This window comes from Chelonoidis abingdonii, chromosome 2 (assembly GCF_003597395.2).
Source record: "Chelonoidis abingdonii isolate Lonesome George chromosome 2, CheloAbing_2.0, whole genome shotgun sequence".
NCBI lineage: Eukaryota > Metazoa > Chordata > Testudines > Testudinidae > Chelonoidis > Chelonoidis abingdonii.
In genome coordinates, this window is record NC_133770.1 from 226,067,556 (window position 1) to 226,091,468 (window position 23,913).

At 42.6% G+C, this 23,913-nt stretch overlaps 1 protein-coding gene across 2 annotated transcripts in view; it reads left to right on the forward strand.

Moving 5' to 3' along the window:
• The window catches only part of UBE2V2 (ubiquitin conjugating enzyme E2 V2), a 45,556-nt gene that overhangs the window by 3,497 nt on the left and 18,146 nt on the right, over positions 1 to 23,913 (forward strand). Inside the window, exons 2-3 of one of the 2 annotated variants that reach the window (XM_032775193.2) lie at positions 8,876 to 9,030; positions 21,461 to 21,586. In XM_032775193.2, coding sequence (XP_032631084.1) covers positions 8,876 to 9,030; positions 21,461 to 21,586 — 281 coding nt within the window. The remainder of the gene's footprint in view (positions 1 to 8,875; positions 9,031 to 21,460; positions 21,587 to 23,913) is intronic. The other variant, XM_032775194.2, reaches the window with a different exon arrangement.

Here is a 23,913-nt window from a genome sequence, read left to right on the forward strand (position 1 = left end):
CACAAAACAAAGACTTCCCTCCACCGAGATTTGAAAGTATCTTGTCTCCTGATTGGTCCTCTGGTCAGGTGTTCCAGGTTCACTGCTTGTAACCCTTTACAGGTAAAAGAGACATTAACCCTTAACTATCTGTTTATGACAGCAACATTAAAGGTTTTTGGAAACTTGGGTCAAGATGTTTCTTTAGGAAAAGGGTAGTTATTGGTAAAGTACACTTAAAATGTTGTGGTTAGATGGAACTCATTTCATTCAGTTCCTTGAAATACATTGTAAATTTTTTTTGGAAGGCATAAAATTACCAGCCACAGGAAAAAACATTATCAAAGAATAATATTTAAAGCCTTTTATAAAATTGAAGCAAGAGAGGGAGGAAACAATGTGATTTTTATAACCAGTTAAAATACACAATGTATAACTCTTAATACAACCAAAATTCTGGCAATGCCAAAAAGAAGTCTAAATACATAATCTAGACTCTGTTTTCTATTATGTTTGTATTATAATGGTTATTAAATATATTATTTTTCAGATACGTGTTTTCTGCAACTCTAGATGCGCTTGTATCTAAAAGCCATGAGCAAATAACTAAACTATATCATAAGAAATGTGAGTTATCAGGGTTTAAGCTGTGCATTTATCTTTAATTTTTTCATATTCTATTTCTAATTGCTTAAATATATAACCTTAACCATTGTTTTTGCCTTTAAAAACTTTAAAACACCAATAAATTAAAGGAAATGAGAGAAATTTGTCAGGTCTGTAGTAGCTACCAAATGGTAAAACTGGTAACCATTAGTTTCAACTTTGGAGACTTATAACGTAGCTTTTGGCCAAAGATTAGTTACTTTAAATTTGAAGGTTGACCTCTATTTAATAACAGACTATTTTAACAGAGTTAAAGTTGAAAGTGTGTTTTGGAGGAGTCCAGCTAACACATCAAACCAATATTACCTTTCTTTATCAATTTCATCTTAAAATAAAATAAACAGAATGTCTCAAAAAGAACTGTTAGGGCATTCAACCTGTTCCGCACTGCCACATAATCCTGTTGCATTTGCCCTGCCCAAATTGCAGTGTCCACACAAAATTATCTTTGCCCCCAAAATTTGAAAAAATAGGAAAATATTTCAAAAAAATCAAGATTATACATGTTCAGTTCCCACTCATAAGTCAGTGTGCAGTCATAGCCTAAATAATCTGTTTTTACCTCTTGCATATCTTTAAAAAATATTTAGGGAACATAGTTAACTAGGTTGGAGGTGTAAACTGGGTGGGGTGAGAATGAGTGTGTGAAACACTGTACAGCAATAGAGCATCTTGCTGATTGTATTGCTACACTGTGGAGGCTGTAGCACCATAGCTGTGTTGGCATAGCCTCATAGTGTAGACGTGGCCTACACTGACAGTTTTTCTGTCAATGTAGGTGTTCATAGCTCTGTCTACTCTGGAGATTATGCCAAGCATAACTAAGTGAGGGGTGTTTTTTCACACCCTTGACTGATGCAACTATGCTGATGAAACTTTCAAGTATAGACCTAGCCTCTGACACATCTTATGACTCTTCAGAGCAGGTCTCTCCTCCTCTACACTTCAGTAAGTCTGTAGGAGGAGAAGTTGTTACACTAAATTGCAACTTTACATGTTTAAATCTCTAAAATGTTAAACTTCAAACACAAACATAAATGTCTGCATTTTTTCTGTCCCTCTATATGTGTATTCCTCCGTGCTCTATGCCTCTATTCTCTATGCCTGTCTCCTTCCTCCCTTGGTGCTCCTCATTGCATGACCAAGTGGCAATCTCTTCCTGAAGTCCATGCCCCTTCCAGGGCATTGCCCCCCTTTTATATCCCTAGACTCCAAATTTTTTACTGTCTATCAAGAATCCATTCCTGGAGCCAGTAGCAGATAAACTTGTGTTTAACAATATTTTGCAATCATTTTAAACTTTGCTCTGCATACTCAGCTGTGTAAGAATGGCCTTGGCTGTAGCTGCAGGCAACAAAAGTGAGGGAAAACAAAGTTGGAACTGGTACCATCTTTTGCCTGGTTGAGTAAAACTCAGCAAGCAACAGATAATGATGTGCTTCAGCCAGGGTGAAAACAAATAATCTATAGTTTACAAAAGGCTCTTGTAAGCTATATATAGTCCTTGGGTTCTTCCCTATCTTGTGGCATAGATGGGCAAGAATTTTTTTATTTTTCCCCAAGGCCCTTCCCTTAACAGTCCGGTGACTCCTTTTTTATAACTCTGCCTTAGCTGTTAGTTAACTCCTTTCCCTACCTGTCTCAGTGTGGTATATCACAACTGCCTTTACCTCCCCCTGACCTCCACACATGCATACTCCTCAGCTCCCACCATAAAAAAACAAAAACAAAACAAAAAAAACCCCACCACCCAACTAAAACTCACTTCTACTGGTTTTTGAATGTTGTGATTCCTAATGAAACCATGAAATCGCCTTCCTTCACCTTATTTTCGAAGGATATTAAGATTTAAAACTATAAATTGAAAATCAAATTTCTTTACTTATGTGACTACCACCACTTTGGATTATTAAAAATGAATTATTTAAAACTCTAGTTTACTTGTTGCTTTACTCGTTTACTTTTTTCATTCTCTCTAGTTGGACAGTGAAAAGTTAATTGTCACTTTCAATTTTGTATAGTTGGTTTCAGTTTTAGGAGTGCCATGCTGGAGTTAAAATAACTGTTTTTGTTCGACTCTAAAGATACTATGAAAAGATTAGGCTTTGTAACATTAAAAAAAAGTTACAAATTTAATTTGATGGTGTCTTTTGAATGATTGGGACAGAGAGTGGGCCTTGAGCTAAGCCTTAGTTTACAGCTGCCTGTGTCACATTTTGCTGTACAAAATCTAATTTCTAATAAAATTGGCAATTTGCCAAATCCCAGAATGTGCCATTTCATATACCAGGAATGCAAATATACCTTTACCCTGATATACCATGACCTGATATAACATAAATTCGGATATAACGCAGTAAAGCAGCGCTTGGAGGGGGGGTGGCTGTGCATTCCGGTGGATCAAAGCAAGTTCAGTATAACATGGATTCACCTATAATGCGGTAAGATTTTTTGGTTCCCGAGGACGGCGTTATATTGGGGTGGAGGTGTAGTAAAAAGTACGGAAATAAGCAGTGAAACTATTCAGCATCCCATCTGTGCTACATTCATTAGCTCCTCATCTCAAACTCAGTTACCTTCTTTCCACAATTTTCAGCTCACCTGTCTCCACTCTCCTCCCGAGCAACCCTGAGGTGTTGAATGATAAGCTATTAAAAGACTTATCTGCTTATTTCCTTGTGGGTTTTTTAGTTTGCATTACTAGAACATACAGTATATCAGCTTAACTCAAAAGCTGCATCAACACTTAGAAGTTAAGTCAACCCAGCTATGTCACTCAGGGATGTGAAAAATCCACAACCTGAACGATGTGCTGTATATAGTCATTCATAAGCTGAATTTTTGTAGTAAAAAAGGGAAGCACCAGAGAATGAGATCAGTTTATGAACGGGTATAGAGAGGGAGAGATGGGACAGAGCCCCTCCCCCCAACAGAGGGAGCAAGGAGAGGCAGCAGAACCAGAAGGGACGAGGCAGGGCCAGAGTGTCTCTGCTTCTGGCCATGCTACTCTCCCCCCAGCCTCCAAAGCAGCTGCAGCTCCTAGGCTGGCAGGCTGCAGCCATGCTGCTCGGCCCCACCCGGCTTAGCCTGCTGGAGCAAGCTCCAGCCATGTGTCCTGGCCCAGCCTGTGGGAACATGCTGCGGCCATACCGCCCAGTCTGGCCTGCCGGAGCAGGCTGTGGCCATGCTGCCTGGCCTGCCAGAGCAGCTCCAGCAAGGCCAGAGACATCCTCCCCTGGCCCTCCCCAGATAAGGTGGGAAGGGATGGGATGGGGAGAGTGTAGGGTTCCTGGGCTATGGATGGGGTCATGTGGGGAGTGGTCACAGGGGTTACGCCTCTCTCTCCACAAAAACTTCCTCGCTGGGGACACTTTACTTTAGGTTTACCTCTGTGCCTGCAGACGCTTGAGGTAAACAAATCATCTTGGCCAAAGTTTGCTGACCCTTGAATTATAGGGTTGGCTTATGAACGAGTTATAAATTTTTTTCCATTTTTACTTATCCATCTGGAAGGTGTGGGGATCGGCTTATGATCAAGTATATACGGTAGGTAAGCTGACCTAACCCCTGGTGTAGATGGCACTAGGTCTATGGAAGAATTCTTCTGTGGACCTAACTACTGCCTCTTGGGGAGGTGGATTAATTACATCGTTGGGAGGAATCCATCCTATTGGTGTCATTTGTGTCTACACTGAGGCCCTAAAGCTGCAGAGCTGTAGCCTTGCAGCTCTGCCACTGTAGCATGTCAAGTATAGATAAGCTCTAAATTAACAAAGGCCTTACCTATATTAGAAAGCTTGCACTTTTGTGATAATATCCATTTAAAGTGTAAGATAGTTTAATAGTGTTTAAATGCATCTAAATCAGTTTAGCTGCCTGTATGTTATAACTTTGCACCAGTGGTGCTAGATTTATTTTAGTTCCTTCAGTGAACATTTACTAATAGAGATAAGGTGAAAGTCTCATGTGAGAATTTCCTGTTTTGCCTTTTTTAACTACATCGGAGTAGATACGCAGGTGCAGACCCCTAAAATAATGATATTGCAGTGGGTTAAGTGTTAGGCTTATGCCAGTTCTATGCTCGTTCTCTGAGGGTTTGCATGGGTTCAAAAAATGCAGTATGGATAGAATCTAAATATAATTATCCAGTGTATGTTCATGTGGATAGCTGTAAGCATTGATCTGTATTAACTGCCTTGCAGTGCTCCAGTGTCTCCCATGCCTCTTCGTGTCTGTACTCGTATCCACTCCACAACTTGTTCCTTTTGACCTCCATGTACCCACAATCACTATCATGCTTCTGTATATGCATGCCACATTCAGCTTTTAAGCATTATATATAGGATCATTGTAACATACTATCACTTTTTATAAATGTAATTGTGTTGGGGAGAAGATGATGTGGTTGGGAGTTGGGTTTCAGGGGCTGGAGCATGGGGCAGTAAGTGAGGTTTGAGTCTGGGAGTGGAGAAGAACGGCAGAGTAGAAGTGTGCTCTCATAAGCTTCCTCTGATTCATCAGAATAGAATTCTGCTGGACCACAGGAGGTTTGTTGGAGGGCATATCTGCTTTGAATCACAGGAGGTTCATCAGAACAAAGTTGTTCTCTGGTCCACTTTTCCACTACTGAGGCAAGCTGGAGAGGGGAGGAGGAGATTTATGGTCTGTCCTGCGGAGGTCTATCAGACTGGGACTTCCTACTGGTGAACTGTAGATTTGTCAGAGAAAGAAGCTGCCTCCAGAGATGAGCTGAAATTTTTCTAATAGATCTTGAACTCTAGGCCTCAGGTCTCCTATTTTCCCTGATAGTTGTTAAGAGGGAGAAGGGGGAAATACTTGCAGCTGAAAGTGTATCAGTAGTGGAGTTAACAGCTCTGCTCAAGAGGCAACTTTTCCCTGTAGCAAACTTAATTGCTTCTGAATTTTTAGAAAAAAATCTCAGTGAAGTCTGAAATTCTGCTGAGATATTTCACACTTAAAGTGCTCCTTTATGTTAAAGACAAGTCCAGGGCCTTCTCATCCTCATTTACTGATAAATTCAAACACGAAATTGATAAGCAATAGCACCAACACCATTTTCTGGTTTCTTGACTTGTGAAAGTTCAATATATTAGAAGTGCTTCAACTAAGTTATAGTCCCTAATCAAGGTTTGTAGTTCATATTAGTAGATGCTTTTGAAAATCCCATCCAGAGATGCCTAAATGTTTTTGAAAAATTTGGCCTGTGTTTTTTATTTTAAAATTAAAAAAACCCCTAACTTTATTTATTGAAAGTCTAAATAACTTTTTATTGTTAACACTGAAAGCAATTTTATTTGAGGCATGAAATCTTTATCACTTCAAAAGAGAAGCTTTTGATAAAAATACAGTGTTAATGCGTGATGCTGCAAACACTTATGTACATGCTTAATTTAAAGCAGATGAATAGTCCGTTTGAAATCAGTTGAATGTATTCATATGAGTAAAGTTAGTACCTGCTTAAATGTTTGTAGGATCAGGTCTCGGGTTGCAATATTTTAGTTTTTGCCTGTAGAAATTCTGTAAAATTCAGATAAGATACTTGCCAGCAGTGACATATAAAAACAGTGTTTGAAGTTTAGTTTTTTTTATAATGTTAATAAAATTTACAATAGTATAAACTTTCAAATTTGTTTCATGTCTATAAACTTCTATTCTGACCTCTTTCTCCTAATAGGCTACTATATTCAAAATGTGTAACATTTGTGATTTCTTTCTGATATTGATAATGACTATTTCACTTTAGGTAATTGTGACCTAAAACTAGATTTTGAATGCTGGTTTTAAGAAGTGAATAGTCTTTGCATTAACACATGAAGATATATAACCTGTTTACTGTAAATTAGGACTTGAAAAATCTGCTCACCACTAGTAACTGTGAAGCATTTCCCAGCAAGTGAAGGACCTAAATTGTTGTTTTTGCAGAATTTGACCCGTCTTTTAAAAACTGAATAATTTCAATGTTTCAGGAATTACACCTGCCCCAGAAATACCTGCCAATTTTTGTTTTAAAATAACATTTTTTCCTATTTTAAAAAGGCCCCCCCCCTCCCCCCCCGTTGCAATGGAAAAGATCAAAACTGGAAACTCTAATTTACCCCATGATCCTGAAAACACTTAAGCATGTGTGTAATTTAATCACATGGGATTAGTTCCACTGAAGTCAGTGGGATTTCTTAAATGAGTAAATTTATACGTGTAAACAAGTGTTTGTAGGTTAGGAGCTTTACTGGCTATACAGGAGAACAGTGAAGGTGACTTGGAGATAATGGTGGGTAGTCAGCAGAATATGAGCTCACAGTGACTGTGTCCAGAAGAGCTAGTGCAATTCTTGGATGCATAAACAAGGGAGTATTGAGTAGGAATAGAGAGGTTATTTTACCTGTGTACGTTGCATTGGTGTAACTGCTGCTGGAATAATATGTCTAGCGCTGATGCCCACAATTCAAGGAGTATGTTGAAAAATTGGAGAGGGTTCAGAGAACAGCCATGATTAAAGGATGAGAAAACCTGCCTTATAGTGACAGACTCAAGGCTTAATCTGTGTAGTTTAACAAAGATACAGTTGAGGGGTGACTTGGTGCCAGTCTGCAAATACTTACATGGAGAATAAATATTTAATAATGAGCTCTTCAGTCTAGCAGAGAAAGGTATAACATGATTAATGGCTAGAAATTGAAGCTAGACAAATCGAGATTGGAAAGAAGGCTTAAATTTTTTAACATTGAGAATAATTAATCATTAGAACAATTTACCAAGTGTCATGGTGGATTCTCCATCACTGGCAATTTTAAAATCTGTATTGAATATTTTTCTAATAGATATGCTCTTGGAATTATTTTTGGAAAATTCTGTTATACAGGTAGGTCAGACTAGATGATCACAAATGGTCCATTCTGACCTTGGAATCTACTTACAAGGTGTTGTCAAAAGCATAAAATAAACAAACTGAAAAGATAGAAAGCCAGGTATACCAGTGGAAGTCCATTGACTTCAGTGGAGCTATTCAAACGTCTACGAGCTGATGATTTAGCCCAGAGAATTTTGTTTCCTCTAATTCCTTTCACTTACATTTATTCTGTTACTTTTTTTTGTGCAGAAAAGTGAGCTTTTTTTTGTTGATGTCCCATTTAGCTCTTTCATATATTAGAAGTTTCTAGCCCATATGATTCCGAAAACTTAGCAAATTTAAACTGATGTAATTTTGTCTGCATGAATCTGCAAAGACAGTGTTCGTGCTTCTCTTACTGCTTATAGTTTGGCCAATGACAAGACGGTGGTCAGCTTCACTGAAACTGTCGGGGATCCTCTGAGCAGTAGTGAAACTGATAAGGATCATGTCAGGCTCATTCTGATTTTTGAGATACCAATGAGCAAGAGCAGACAGACTGAAGTTGTGACCTCTGGACAGTGCTTTTGACCCACTTCTTTTGTCTTTTATATATTAGTCAGATATTTCGTACAGTTTTTCAAGCCTTTTTGTAATCAAAGTGCCAGTGATGGAAGTTTGTGCATTTGGTTACATATAATTACATCACTATGACAATTGGAATGTTGTTACAGAAAATAAATATATTTGTATTATAATTGTATTGTAATGGCAATCTATTAGGTGCTGGAGTCACTTAGCACTCCATTTACCATGCTGTCCAATGTGTGTGGTCTCAACACTGCTGCTGTAATCATAGCATAACTTCTCTACTCCATCAGTCTGGAACAGTGAGACTTGATACATTCCCAATTTAAGTACAAAACTATTGTTAACAGTGCAGAAAATTCCATAATCTGAATTTCATTGTCTTTGTGGCACAATAGCTGAAAGCAGCAGGGAGAAATCTATTAGCGTATGGCTGTTTAGACTTACAAATGTGTCTGGTGGTAGGTACCCTTAGACCCAAAGTTACTGTTTTCTTAAACACATTTACTGTGGGCATTTAAGATAGCAGGTTACTTTATTTGACGTATTGCTGCTATATAATACTTCATTATTTGAACACAGTAGGATTTGCAACATAATTACTTAATCTCGAACTGGGTGCCTAAAAATATTTTATATTAAGATACTCCAAATGTGCTTTGTGAGGTTTTTTATGACTGAAATGATATTAAATTGTGATGTTTAAGATGTCATTCAGGCTATAAATTAAATAATCTCTGATTTATGTTTTCACGTGAATATTGCTATTTACATGACTTCACTTTATTTAACTAGTTAAAGTCCCTCGTAATTTTCGCTTGTTGGAAGAACTTGAAGAAGGTCAAAAAGGAGTCGGTGATGGTACAGTAAGCTGGGGCCTTGAAGATGATGAAGATATGACACTTACAAGGTGGACAGGCATGATTATTGGACCACCAAGGGTCAGTACAGTAGGTTAAAACTTCTATTTTTTTGTTTGTGGGCAGTACAAAATCCTATATTAAGTTTACATTTTAGAGAAGCAATTCACTTAAAAATGTTTAAAATGAAAAATGCGTAGTTGCAACGATAGATTGTGACAGAAAATTATAAATTAAACTGTATTCAGTTTATAACTCATCATAGCCTGATGAAGTAACTTGAGTTAAATAGGAGAAGCTACGTTCTAGTACACTCAGATATGTGCCAGCAAGCCTATAGTTGGGGAATTATCCACGTTAATTCTGATTTCCTTAAAATCTGTAGAAAAGCTAGAAAGAGTTACATAGAACATTGCACAGGCCTAAGGTGCACATGGTGGAGGCACATACTTATGTCATCAGCAAAGCAATAGCTTGTGTGTATCCATATCTCTGCAGTTATTTTTATGTCTATTGAGTAACCTGTGTGAAGGGGTTGTGCTTTGAGGCTATTGTTGCCTAGAATATAGGCACAAATTAAAGCTGCATTTCCATCATTAATATGCAGCTATGCCTATGATAGCAAACTAATTCTATACAGAAACTGTTGTTGGGGTATTCAACCACCTTTTTGCTACATGGGAGGTGATGTTTTACTGCAAAACTAAATCTGCAAAGAGCATATGATAAACAATATCATTAAAAATTGACAGACACCTATAGTATGAGAAATATACAGAATTTAAGAGAGAGGATAAGTAGCATTTTCAGCTATATCACATAATTCACTGCACAATGTGTGAACGTAGCTCATGTATAAAATCCACCAGTGTCACCTTCAAAGACCAGACAATTAAGTTACCTCTAATAAGACAAATTAGCATTAACAAAAGTTTAAGTTCCAGCTGAACTCTGAATTTCTTTAGAATATATTTTACAATGAAACACCCTGCGAAAGAGCTAGTAATCCTAAATTACTTATTTCTTTTTATGTGAGCATCACCAAAAGTGAATGGACAGATCTTAGAATGAGGTGTTTTATGCTAAGGAAATTTGCTGACAAGCAACTTCAATGATAATGGAGTACAAAACATACCTCTACATAAATAGAGACTTGGGCTGATACCTAGTAGCACAATGCTGCTTTGAGTTACTTTTACTGCTAGCGTTGAGTGACCATGATAGTAGTGCTATAGTTTATTGCGCTGTAAGTCCCTTCCTGCCGTAAGTCTTATTGGAAGAAGTAAACTAAGGCTCATGTTGATAGTTGGGGGGTATAATGATGGCACTCTCCAAGCTCCACCAATAATCCAAATTCAGCCTACTTGGGAAACTGGAATGAGTTGTCACTTTTAGTAGATTGTTCAGAGGTTCAGAATATCATCACACGTGTTTTGCTAGGCTCCTGAGGTTTGGATATATCAAGGCTGAATTCCTCCAAGCTATGCAGCCACGTATTAAGCCCCATGCCCCTCCCTGCTGGCCCCGAGCTGCTGCATTGAGAGGGGGTTGGGAGGAGTCCTCTCTCCCACTGCAGCTCTGGGGAAGCCTGCACCCCAAACCTCTCATCCCTGGCCCCACCCCAGAGCCTGCACCCACTCGCACCTCAATCCTCTGCCCCAGCCTTGAGCCCCCTCTCGCACCCTGAAACCCTCATCCCTGGCCCCACTCTAGCACCTTCACCCCTAGCCAGAGCCCTCATCTCCTGCTCCCAACCCTCTGCCCCAGCCCTGAGCCCCCTCCCGCACCCTGAACTTCTTGGCCCCGCCCCCACCACATGAATTTTGTTACGTGCACCAATATGGAGGTGATGTGTCTCACATCACCTCCATGTTGGTGCACATAACAAAATTCATTCCACACATGGACATAAAAAAATTAGAGGGAACGCTGTACTAAGGGACAAGGGCAAATAATGTATAGGCACAATAGTTACATGCCTTGGACCCTGATTTCCAGAGTTGTGTGATGTCAGAATCTAAGCTTATTTAAAACCCTCCCGCCCTCCCCCGTCTCATCATTGTAGGGAAAAGCATTTAAAATGTAACCTATTAATGGATACAGTCAAGGCTTTGGAGCTGTGCTTTGACTCCGCTCCCGGCAAAAACATTCAGCTCCGGGCTCCGCTCCAAAGCCCTGGATACAGTAGTATTTGCCTGGATCTGCAGACAGCCTCCAGCAGTGGGAGAAGGAGCAGCCACTAGGAGAGTGCTTCGTGGACCCCTGCTCATTACCAGAGCAGTCTAGACATTCGTTACCCTGAGGAAGTGTGCTGGCCTGGTCATGGCAGCGGCTCAAATGCCCCACTCAGCTCTGCAGGATTGGCTTCTATTGGTGGGACTCGGTAGTCCCTGCTCTTACATGCTTTGATCAGTAGTGAAATTATTTACCATGTAGACCAGGGGCGTGCAAACTTTTTGGCCTCAGGGCCGCATCGGGTTTTGTAAATTGTATGGAGGGCCGGTTAGGTGAGGGGGTCTTGGCCTGTCCTCCACCTCCTATCTGCCTTCCCCACAGGACTCCTGCCCCATCCAATCTGCCTGTTCCCTGACGGCCCCTCTGGGACCCCTGCCCCATCCACACACCCCCGCTCCCTGTCCCCTGACTGCCCCCGGAACCCGTTGCCCCATCTAACCCCTCCTCTCATTCTTGATGGCCCCCCTGGGACCCATGCCCCATCCAACCATCCCTTCTCCCTGTCCCTTGACTGCCTCTGGAACCCCTGCCCCTGACTGCCCCCTGGGGCACCTGCCCCCATTCAACCTCTTGTTTACCGCCCTGACCAACAGACCCCCCCTATCCACACCCCCGCCCCCACCCTGAATTCCCCTGCCCTCTATTCAACCCTCCTTGCTCCCTGGCCGCTTACCGCACTGCCTGGAATGCTGGTGGTGCTACATCTGTGCCGGCCGGCTAGAACCAGGCCATGCTGCCACTGGCGCAACCACACAGCACAGAGCACCGGGTCAGTCTGGGCTCTGCAGCTGTGCTGCCCCAGGAGCTCACAGCCTCGCCACCCAGAGCATTGTGCCAGCTGCGGAGCGAACGAGCTGAGGCTGCGGGGAAGGGTGGACAGCAGAGGAGGGGCTAGGGGCGAGCCTCGTGGGCCAGAAGCTTGGGGGCTGGGCAGGATGGTCCTACGGGCCGGATGTGGCCTGTGGGCCATAGTTTGCTCATCCATTATGTAGACATTTAAATGATCATCATTGGGCATCTGATTTAACACCTCTTCTTTTTAAAAAAGGTGGGAGTAACACCCTTGAGCTATACTTTCAAGTTGTGTGTGTGGAATTAGGCAGATGTCACTGTGTGGCTTGTGCTTGGTTTACATTTTGAAGGTTTTCTTCAGTACCGTAAGGGCTATCAATATCTTCTTCTTTAAATACAGTGAGATTCTGGAAAACAAGATGACAGTCTTGTGGGAGGGAAGTACCAAGTCACCAACCTAGTCTTATCTGCTTCAATTTGAGCCATAGGATAGACAGCCAGCAAACCTTTTGGTGTTGCAGGTTAGAGTGCAGGAAAGACCATGTGAGTTGGGATGCAAGTTCAAATTCTGCTTAGTTTAAAACTTTATGGTTTTATTTTCCATCAGTATTTTATTTAGTTAGGGGGCATGGGCAAAGAGAGATGGTGGATCAAATGAGCTCAGGGGGTTGGAAACAGTAGGACCCTATTAGGAGTGAGAATTTGGAGGATAGGGGCAGTCCTCCAAGCTAGGAGTTGGAGGAAGGTTAAGAGGCTCAGGATGAGGGTGAGCACCTGGGAGCAAAAGGAAAGTTTGGGAAGGAAGATCATCAAATTTCATTGCCCTGTGCCCACATGAACTGGGGAAAACTGGGAACCAGCTTTTCAATGCTATGATTCCAGTGATGAGGTTAATACCATGGCCCAAAAAATGAACTATTGATAACTTGGGTCACAAGGGAACATGGAGTTAGTATTAGCCTATTTCATATTAAAAACTTTTGGATGATTGGCAGTCTCTATTAAATAGAAACAGTAATAATAGGGTTATTGCAGGTCATGATTGAGGTGATTATCAAAATTGTACTGGTTTCCCCACACAGCATTTTTCTGCACTGTCTGGCCCATACCATTGCTGTTAGTCCCATACACTTAAATAGAGGGTTTTTCAAAAAATATTTAGATTATACAGAACATCCTTAGAGATGTTTAAATCTGTCTACAGTAACTGCTCACTTAACGTATTTATGTTCCTGAAAAATGTGACTTTAAGTGAAGTGATGTTAAGCAAATCCAATTTCTCCATAAGAATTATGGTTAGGTTCCAGTGAAATTTTTTTTTTGCCAGACAAAAGGCATTATATACATTTTAAACCATTTTAAACAAGCAATTTAATACTACAGTCTCATTGCTGAGTATGAAGCTTGGTTGAGGTGGTGGAATCAGAGAGTGGAAGATGGTGGATTGTCCGGCTGCTCCTCTTGCTGATCTTGTTGAACTTTCTGAACTCTTAAAAATGCGTCTAGAAATTGTTTTGCTTTCTTTTTTTTCCTTGGTAAATTTCTTTATAGCAAGTCATTAGATGACCAACTCCCCTGATCACTTTGGAATTGTGTTCTCTGTCAGGATCGTCGTCACTCAGGATTTGCAAGCCAGCTTCAATCATTTGGAAAGCTTTAGAAAGACGTTTGGCAGTCAAATGTCAGTGGGTTGGTGGTTCTTCTACTTCTTGGCCCTCTTCTTCCATTGGTCTTGTCACCTCTAGTTGCATCAGATCTTCATTCGTTAGCTCTTTTCCGTGTGATTGCAGAAGTTGTGTAATGTCAGCTTCTTCCACCTCATCAAAACCTGCTTTCTTGGCCAAGCCAAGGATAAATTTCTTCATAGCAGGGACAGCATCTTTAAATCCTTTTAAGTCATTGACACATTCAGGCCACAACTTCTCCTACGCACCATTCACGCATGCCTGAGTAACTTCAGTGCAGGACTCACCAATGTTATTGATGCACTTCAAGATGTTGTAGTCACGCCAAAATAGTCAAATCGTAGGTTTGCCTTCCTCATTGGTGCCTCTGAGCTAGTCAAAAGTACGGCGTTAGTAATACGCCTTAAATGCAGTGATGGCCCGTGGGTTGGATGAGTGATGTGGTGTTAGGTGGCAGAAAGACAACTTTGATGTTTTCACACAGGTCATCCAGGTTGATTGGATGAGCTGGTGCACTGTCAATAAGCAATAAACTCTTGAAATCAAGATTTTCCTTGGCACAGTATTCTTTCCATGCAGGGACAGCATAGAGAGTCAGCCATTCTGAAAAAATAGCTCCAGTTATACATGCCTTCTTATTGGATTTCCAAATGACCAGAAGTTGTCCTTTGAAAATCCCTTGAGAACATGTGGTGTTTCAGATTGGTACACTGTCAGTGGCTTCATCTTCTTGTCTCTGGCAGCATTACCACCTAGAAGCAAGATTAGACAGTCTTTAGCTGTTCTAAATCCGGGCGCTGTCATCTCCTCTCAGGAAATATAAGTCCACTCTTCCAGTACAGGCCCATTTCATCGACATTAAAGACTTATTTAGGGGAATAGCCACCTTCCTCAATTTGTTTTCTTGAGATAGGGAATTTTTTAGCTGCTGCAGTATCAGTACTAGCCACCTCACTGGACATCTTGATGTTATGCAGTTGGAAGCACCTCTTGAACCGATCAAACCATCCCTGACTTGCTGTGAAAGTCTCTGTGATCCTTCATCTTGGTCTCTCTTCAAATGGTCATACAAACTTTTTGCCTTAGCTTGTATCTCTAGCAAACGTAGAGTATGTTTCGCTGGTTTTGGTCCTTTATCCACAGTGAGAGAAGATGCTCCATATTTTCCAGCAAACTGCTTTTTGATCGACTTATTATAGTAGCTCTAAGCAGCGTTACACACCGAGCACTAGCCCTGATCTTGTCGGCATTATTCCGAATTGTTCTCACAGTGGTTGGAGTAAGACCTAGAGTGTTGCCAATGTCTATACTACATGCTTTTCTTGCATCAAAATGCTTTAAAATGTCTAGTCTCATACCCATACTTATGGTTTTCCTGGTTTTCTTGCTGCTAGTGGTACTGCTACTGCTAGGCACTCCGCTATCGCTTGCTGGACATTTCTGAGTCATGGTGCTGGGTAATGCTTCTCCAGATGCGCATGCATGTGCTACTCTTCACTCCCTTCAGCCTGGACTGGCCGGGGTCATGCAGCATCAATCAACTATTGCAAGGGAAAGAATTTGGAAAACCTATGTCATTCTCCATGGTAATCTGCTCCCCTACTGGAAACCCTGTGGGTTTAGGCTAGGACTAGTTATGGAGATTCTTACTTTCTTGCAGGTTCTTACTTTCACAGGAGCCCTCCTGGAAGACCAAAGGCCTCTCCTCCAGGGTGCCCTGGAAAAGTGGCCTTGCTGTAGCTCTCCTAGTAACCATGCACTCAACACCTGGGCAGCATTGCAGCCAGTGTAGTAAGAGGAGGAAAATAATGTTTGCTGCAGGGGCAGAGAGATGCAGCTGGCATTAAAGAGAATGGCAAAGCTCCTGTGGATTTCCTACCTTCATAGGAGTAGGGCCAGGTTCTGTGTATCTCTACACCGCTTCTCCCCCTTGCTACAATGAAGCAGGTGCTGGAACTCTATTCCTGTAACTTGCTTTGGGCAGGCTGCTACCCCCGGTGTTCTTACTTCCCTCCAGCGAAGCGGGGGAGCAGATAAAACATTGTTTATTCTGTAGCAAGGCAGGGTCTCTGCTGTGCACTACCCGCAGCTGCTTTGCAGGCATCTGATGGCCTCGCAAGCGCTTGGTGTAGAGCCCTATTTCCAAGCAGGGCCATTGGGCCATAAAGCAACAGTGAATTGCTGGGAGTGGAGCAGGGGGTAGTGCTGTGTGTTTACAAAGATACTGTACATACAGTACAGTACTATAGTTGGGAGGTGTCCCCGCCTTACACAACACAAGCACAGCCCACTGGTACTGGAGACAATGAGGCAGGCCAGGGGGCTGAAGGTGCTGTAGGCTAGGAGAAGCACACTGAGCAGCAGCAGCGGTAGCTTTCCCTACTCTGCAAGCACCAGGGGTAGGGGCTCAATCCTCAGTCAGCCCGCCCACTCCACCCCTTCCCCCAAACCCCCACCCTTAACCCACTTCTTCTCCCCCTTTACTCCGCATGCCACACCGTCGTTCCTCGCCTCTCCCTCCCTTGCCTCCTGCCCACACCAATCAGGTGGTTTGCGGCATTCAGGAAGTAGGGGAGAGGAGCGAGGACACAGTGCGCAGGCTCCCCTTGCCTCCTGAACGCCATAAGCCATCTGATTGCTGTGGGGAGGAGGCAGGGGAGGGAGGGGGGAACCTGCACGCTGCGCCCTTACTTCTGCCTCCTGAACATGCCACAAGCCAGCTGATTGCCGTGGGGATGAGCGAGGGCACGGTGTGCAGGTTACCTCCTCTCTCCCCTGCCTCCTGCCCGCGGCAATCATTTGGCGTGCGCCGTTGAGGGATGGGGAGCCTGCACGCCAAGTCCTTGCTCTTCTCTCCTGCCTCCTGAATGCCGCAAGCCATCTGATTGCCGCAGGCAGGAGGTAGGGGGAGCAGGGGGAAGGCGCTGATCCACGGGGTCTGCGGGCGGGAAGCTCTGGGGGAGGTGGGTAGGGGAGCTGATAGGGTACTGCCAGCTGTGGACAAAGCAGGCAGCCAAACAACGTTATAGCGGAGCATTACACAGCTTTAAACGGAGCATGTTCTGTAGAGGAGCAGGGATGTAAGATCGAAACAACGTTAAGCAAGAGGACATTAAGTGGGGAATTACTGTATTTCCCAATTGTGTGAAACTAATATATAAGCAGTCTTATTTTCCATCAAGTGGAAACTGGGGATCAAAGTGGTGCTGTGCCTTCCTGTGCTGTCCAGTGCAGAGGGACACACACATGCACACACAGCAGCCATATGTGACTGTGGAACGTGGAAAGCAGCTACACGTAATCATTCTTTACCTGACACTCAAGCTAGCTGCAGCACATTAGCACAAACAACTCCATATGCAATTTCAGGGGGTACAGACACCTGGAGGTAATAGTTCCAATAAACTCTTTCCTCTACAGGGTGTGCTGAGTGTGCGAGGCCCCAGTGCACTAGTGTGTGCAGAGGGCAAGCTGATGAGTGTGCAGGGCAGGGGTGACACAGCTGCTCATTAGACTGGAGTGCGCCCTGGTATGTCACAATGTTCGACATCATGGGGTGAGCAGAACAAGTTGGGACTGGGGCTAGGTAACCTGAGCCAGGGAATTGCGATACCAGGGATATCATTGGACCCTTTCCCTTTGACTGCACCGACCTTTCCAGTAGCATGGGAGGTAACGGTACCATGAGTTCCTGACATGGAGAGGTTGGCATGGCAGGCATAGGTATTGACTGTAAACTTTCTTGCACTTCTGGGGATACTGCTACAGGGAGGTTAAGTGTGCTCCAGTGAGAGACTCACCCTCAAAGATATTTGAGGGAATGTCTACCTTGCAATGAAAAACCTGTGTCTGGCCCATGCCAGCTGACTTGGGCTTATAGGGCTCAGGCTAAGGGGCTATTTAATTCTGATGTAGGCGTTTGGGCTTGGGCTGGAGCCTGAACTCTGAGACCTTCCCATCTTGCAGGGTCCTAGAGTCTGGACTCCAAGTAGAGCAATGGCATGTGGCAACAGAGGGTGCTTGAGCCGTCTCTAGGGAGAAATTTTTCCCTCAGTGATACCCAACAACTATGCATGAGATGTGCACACGCCTACAAAGGAATGAAAACTTGCAAGAATTCAAAGAAAAACTGTTGTAGACTAACAATGTCAACAGAAGCCCAATCTGAAGTTTATTACAGTAGACTAGCATAGACACGATCAAAGCATGGAGGATTGTGGTCAGTTCTACAATAACTGAATTTTCTGAATAATCTACAGCTATAGATGACAATGGCCATTCGAGGCCACTGACATACTGGCCTCCATCCTGACAAAGCAGGTCAGGATCAACCCAAGTTCTATACATGTCTCACCAGTGCATATAATATACACAGACTCATAGACTTAAGGTCAGAAGGGACCATTATGATCCTCTAATCTGACCTCCTGCACAATGCAGGCCACAGAATCTTACCCACCCACTCCTGTAACAAACCCCTAACCTATGTCTGAGTTATTGAAGTCCTCAAATTGTGTTTTAAAGACCTCAAGGTGCAGAGACTCCTCCAGCAAGTGACCCATGCCCCACGCTGCAGAGGAAGGCGAAAAACCCCAAATGGCAACATGCTCCTCAAAACTCTGCCATAATCCTGGTTTGAAGCACTATGGAGCTTGGTGCTGCAGCTGAAAGCTATCACCATGGCATGTGGCTGCCTCAGCCTTGTGAGTTACATGGCAGTGTGTACACATGTAGTTCAAGCTGCAGGCATGGCAAGTGTTGGTATATGCCCCAAGTCGTTGTCATTTGGACAATGTGGTTTGAGTACCAGTGTCAGTTTTGTCATTTTTTGGATCGGTAGATGGACTTCTGAAAGTCTGAGGGTGGGGGCCTTTATCCCATGGCTACCACTTAAACCTCTCTTTAATCACAGACACAATCATCCCTGGGTTTGGGGACCCATAAGGTGTCCCTGCAGCATCAAAGTCTCCGGTTGCCTCAGGATCTAGTGGCTCATATAAATGTCTGGGAGTTAAGAGCAGTACAACTAGCCTGTTAAGCTTTCCTCCTACATACAGCAGGGAAGAACTTGTTCATTCTAACAGACAGCTCTGCGACAATGTCTTGCATAAACAGAGCTGCGTAAACTATACTCCTCCCTATGCCAGGAGGCAGATTGTCTCTGGGATTCTTGCATAACCAATTCAATTAATCTCAGGGCTGATTACCTTCAAGGGAAGCAGAACATGTTGGCATATCGACTGAGCAGGACCTTTTCCGGTCACCACGAGCAGTTTTAATGCCCAGACATAATCAGATCCATCTTCCAGTTCTGGAGGATTCCCCAGGTGGACTTGTTTGCAACAAAGTCCAACAGAAAATGCCATCGTTTTTGTTCCTGGGAAGTTGTCAGCCCAGGCTCATTGACAGATGCTTTTCTGCTACCCTGGAAGGATCTCCTCCTGTATGACTTCCCTCCAATTCCCTTGCTGCCCAGGGTCTTGTTCAAAGTCAAACAAGACCATGCTCATCTCACCCTTATAGCACTGGCTTGTCAACACTGTTGTTTGACCCTGCTGACCTTGTCAGTCAACCTTCCACTGTCCTGCTGGATCCAGACTTGCTTTCTCAGGATCACCGTTACGTACTCCATCCCAACCTGCGAGACTTCCACCAGATTGTGTGGATGGTTAGTGGTTAATGCCTTTGGAAAGATCCTGATCTAAGGATGTCCTGGAAGTGCCTCTGTATTGTGGGAACCCCTCAAATAGGGGTACTTAACATGTATAAATGGAAGCGCTTTTCTGTTTGGTCCCAGAAGAAAGGCATATCCCCAGCATGTACCTCTGAGCCTCGTACTTAACTATCTTCTATACCTAAAACATCAAAGTTTACCATCTGGCAGCTATCTAAGTCTTCCAGAGCTCGGTGGATAGTAGATTCCTTTTCTCCAAACCCATCACTACCAGTTTCCTAAAGGGCTTGATCAGATTGTACCCACATGTGCAAGGTCCTGTACCTCCATGGGATTTAACTTCGTCCTAGCAAAGTTAATGGGACCACCTTTTGAACCCCTTGCAACTTGCTCTTTGCTCCAGCTCTCCATAGAGGTAGCATTTTTAGTTGCCATTTCCTCAGCAGAAGGATGGGCAAGTTGAGAGCCCTCATGTCAGAGCCTTCTGTCATAAGGATAAAATTTATCTGCCTTCACCCAAAATTTCTCGCAAAGTTAGTCTCTAATTTTCATGTGAACTAGGAAATCTGTTTGTCATCGTTCTTCCCAAAACCTTGTGTGCATAGAGGTGAGAGGAGACTTCATTGGATATGAGAAGGGCTTTAGTTTTCTACCTTGTGTACTAAGTCCTATAGATCTTCCACACAGTTGTTTGTTGCAGTTATGGACAGGGCTAAGGGCCAACCAGTTTCCACTCAGAGAATCTCATCTTTGATCTCCTTGTACATTTGTTTATGCTACCAGTTGGCTAATATAGTCCCCCCGACCCCATTTAGAGTATTGATGCATTCTACTGGAGCACAGGCACCTTCAGTGGCTTTCTTGGCACAATTGCTGATCACAGTCATTTGTAAAGCACTGTCCTGGTCATCAGTCCATACTTCTTTCTTCTCATTATGCCATTTCCTTTCAGTCCAGGGCCAATGCTAATTTCAGGCGAGTTGTCCCATAATCACTGTTCAGGTAGATTCTGAGCCCACCTCCATGTTTGTCTGCTTGTGAGTCACCTACAGTGGAATGGACATGTACAAGCACTCAAATTTAAAAACTGTTACCTATCTTTCTGTAACTGATGTTCTTGGAGATGTGTTGCACATGACGACAACAGGTTGTGGAATGGACCTCCTCAGAGTCTACCTGGTACACAGGAACTGAGGAGGGTTAGGGGTGGCTCCTCTTATATGAGCATGCAGTGACATGTGGTAACAGAGGGTGCTTGAGCTGCCCCGACGGGTACCGCTGAGGGGAAGAGTTCTCAGACAACTGCAAGGTGCGAACATGTGGAATGGACATATGCAGGACATGTTGAAGAACAACAGTAGGTAACTAGTTTTTACAGAAAGGAGCTGCTTCCATGATTGCTCCTGTGTAGAGGAAAAAGGGAGAGTTGGTTGCCAGAGTGAGGCGCAACTGAATGTCATAGCATATAAATCCTTTCATAAGCTAGCCCTGAGTACTTGATCATGTCCTCTTTGGCAGTTGGATTGTTTTTCTTTTTTCTGTATTCGGGCAGAGCTTTCTTGCTCATAAGCCATAAATTGTAGAATTTGTTTCTGGAGTTGTTCTACCATAGTTACTTCTTAACTACTTCTACAGGATTTGTTGTAAGTTCCATTTATTTTGGTCTTTGTTCTTGACTGTTTCTAGGCTTTTCTCCTTTTGTTTTATTTTCATCTATCTCTTCCCCTGTCCTGATCTTTGCTGCCTTAGAGGATTTACCTTTTGGTAGGGGTGGTTTGCCTGATGGTTTAGGTTTGCCCTTGTGCCAGAGTTCAGGGGTGGGGAGGAAGCTTTTCTCTATATAGGTTTTTTTTTAAAATGTCTTTTTTTTTGTTTTGTTTTTTGTATGTGGTGCTTGTTATACTATAAGAGGTGCCTTTTTAGTACATTGATCAGCTAATCAAGATAACTGAGGCATTGATGTGTCGAAGTAAGCAAAGGCATCAATTGTAAAATAATAAAAACAGAGTTAAAATCATCCCATTACATATTCCCTCTCCCTAAACCAGCTTAGCTATGTTTGTGTTTCTCTAAAGTACTTTTAAAATAACAACTTTCAGTAAGATGCATTCATCTTATTGTTTTTTCTTTTTAGACAAACTATGAAAACAGAATATACAGTCTGAAAGTAGAGTGTGGACCTAAATACCCAGAAGCACCTCCAACAGTTAGATTTGTAACTAAAATTAATATGAATGGAATAAATAATTCCAATGGAATGGTAAGTTCACATGGTAAAACCAACCTCCTTATTATTCTGTACTCTGCAATTATTTATAGTAAAAATTCCATTGAGCATTCTGGGTGGGTGGGAAAGAGCCTTCATAGTTAAATGGTACATTATAAATGTTTATTTGTTTAAACAAATAATTTAATTTTGATTATTTGGCTTGCAAACAATGTACAGGTGTAAACTGAAGCTTTTCTTTTTAAGTTGAGTAAAACAGCTTTGTGTTTAAGCAGCTCCCTTACAGTATTCCTCTTCAGTGAGGCTTGCATTTACTGAAGAATATGGAATGCTGTACTGCTCAAGACTTTGGATATCTATCTTACTTAACCACTAAGGATCATTTAAATCTCTCTGAACAGTTTTGGCTATTGCTTTCAGCTAATGCAAGTCATTAGTTATAAATTACTTTTTGTTACTATTGACATTTTAAATTTGGGGAGTACCGAGAATGAAATTGCAATCTTTAAATATGTTCTTATTTGCTAGCTAAGAGACTCCAGATGAAGTTCCAAACTTAACATGCAGTTTTGTTTTGAAAATTGGGGCCCTCTCAATAAATTCCATATCAAATGTGCATAGGTTACAAGTGAAGTGGTTTGTGAAAGACCAACGCAATCCCGTTGACAAATTGCTAATCCAGGAGAAACCTTGAAACTGACTATACAAAGTGCTATCAGAGTAAAATAAAAAAAAAAAGTGTGTTTTTTCTTGTTTCTATCATGGGTGTTATTTGTAGGAGAAAATATTTCATATAGAAGGATGTGTTTTCTCTTTGTTGACAGCGTCCTTTTATTGTCCTTGGTCACAGAGTAGTGGTAATCTGTGTTTATACAAATGAAGACAGCACTCCTGCAACTGGATTAGCATTGATAGTTCCCGATACCATTGCATTGCCCACTGATGTCAATATGACTTGCCTGTACAGGGCCAGTGCCTAAGTAGGAGTTGGGTTTAGTAAACTCAACTGTTTTGTTGAACAAAATTACAAACAACAAAAAAAATTAAGAGGTCTTCCTGGTGAACTGCAAAATTGCTGCAACGCCTGTGTGGGATTGTCAATAGTAGACTACAGAACCCACTAGCAAACTTGAAGGTTTCCCTGCCTGAAGGTCACTTTTTCAGGTATAGTAACTCATCTCTAATAGGTTTCAGAGTGCTGCCGTGTTAGTGTGTATCAGCAAAAAGAATGAGGAGTACTTGTGACGCCTTAGAGACTAACAAATTTATTTGGGCATAAGCTTTTGTGGGCTAATACCCACTTCATTGGATGCATGCAGTGGAAAATACAGTAGGAATATATTCCTGGATAGCATAGTGGTTAAGAGCGCTGCCCTTTGATATGGGAGACCGCCCTTTGATATGATTACCGGGAGAACCGGGGTTCAACATCCCGGTTGGTACCAATTTTCTCAAGTACGGGGTCCTTGGCAAAGGACCCCCTAACGCTTCACCTGACATACTCAAATATGAGGAGGCACGATACTTGGAGAGTCATGGCGGCTTGGACGTCGCCCCGGATTAACAAGTCGATGCAAGATGTTTGAGGAACAGGACAATCTGAACATAAGTAGGCTACTGGAACAAACCATTCATGGACAGAGAACCTGGAATTGAATGGAAATGTTTACAACAGTAGAACCTAATGAGAGAGGATATTATGGAAACGTATGAGGGGACTATGATGGACAAAAGACATACATCCACACCTACTGAGAAACCAGCTAGTTCCAACGCCTCAACTTGTAGACAGAGGAAGCTGTTCTCACAGTTGAGACTAGACCAACTCACATTACATCCACTTGTACTTTCAGGTCTTCTTGAGTCTGGGATGTGCAGCCCACACCTGAAGCTGAAACTCACTGCTACCCACCATCCATTGAAGCACAGCAGCGCTGATATGAAGCATAAGAATATGGAGAAAAACTAAGCTACAAGTCAATCAGCGAGACCGATTTACCAAGGCTCAGTGAGACGTACCATACAGATAGGTATGTTAGAAGTGCCATGAGAGCCGCCATGACAATCCTGACTACAGACCAGTAACTCAAACCAATGAACTGGTAAACGCTACACCTCTGGTATCCTGGGGATGCTTGCTACATGATCAGAACGCAGTATGTGCCTCACACTGAAAATGAGGTTGGAGGATAAGATCAAGGGCGACTCGGAGAGAAGTTAGTCAGCTGTGGAAACTACAGAAAGATTATGGATAAGACTCGCTACTGACAAATACAAGGCTGACTACATGCTGAGCCTAGAGACTGCTAGACAAAGGCTCACAGCACTGGATACAGGCTAAGTGAGAATACACTAGCGAA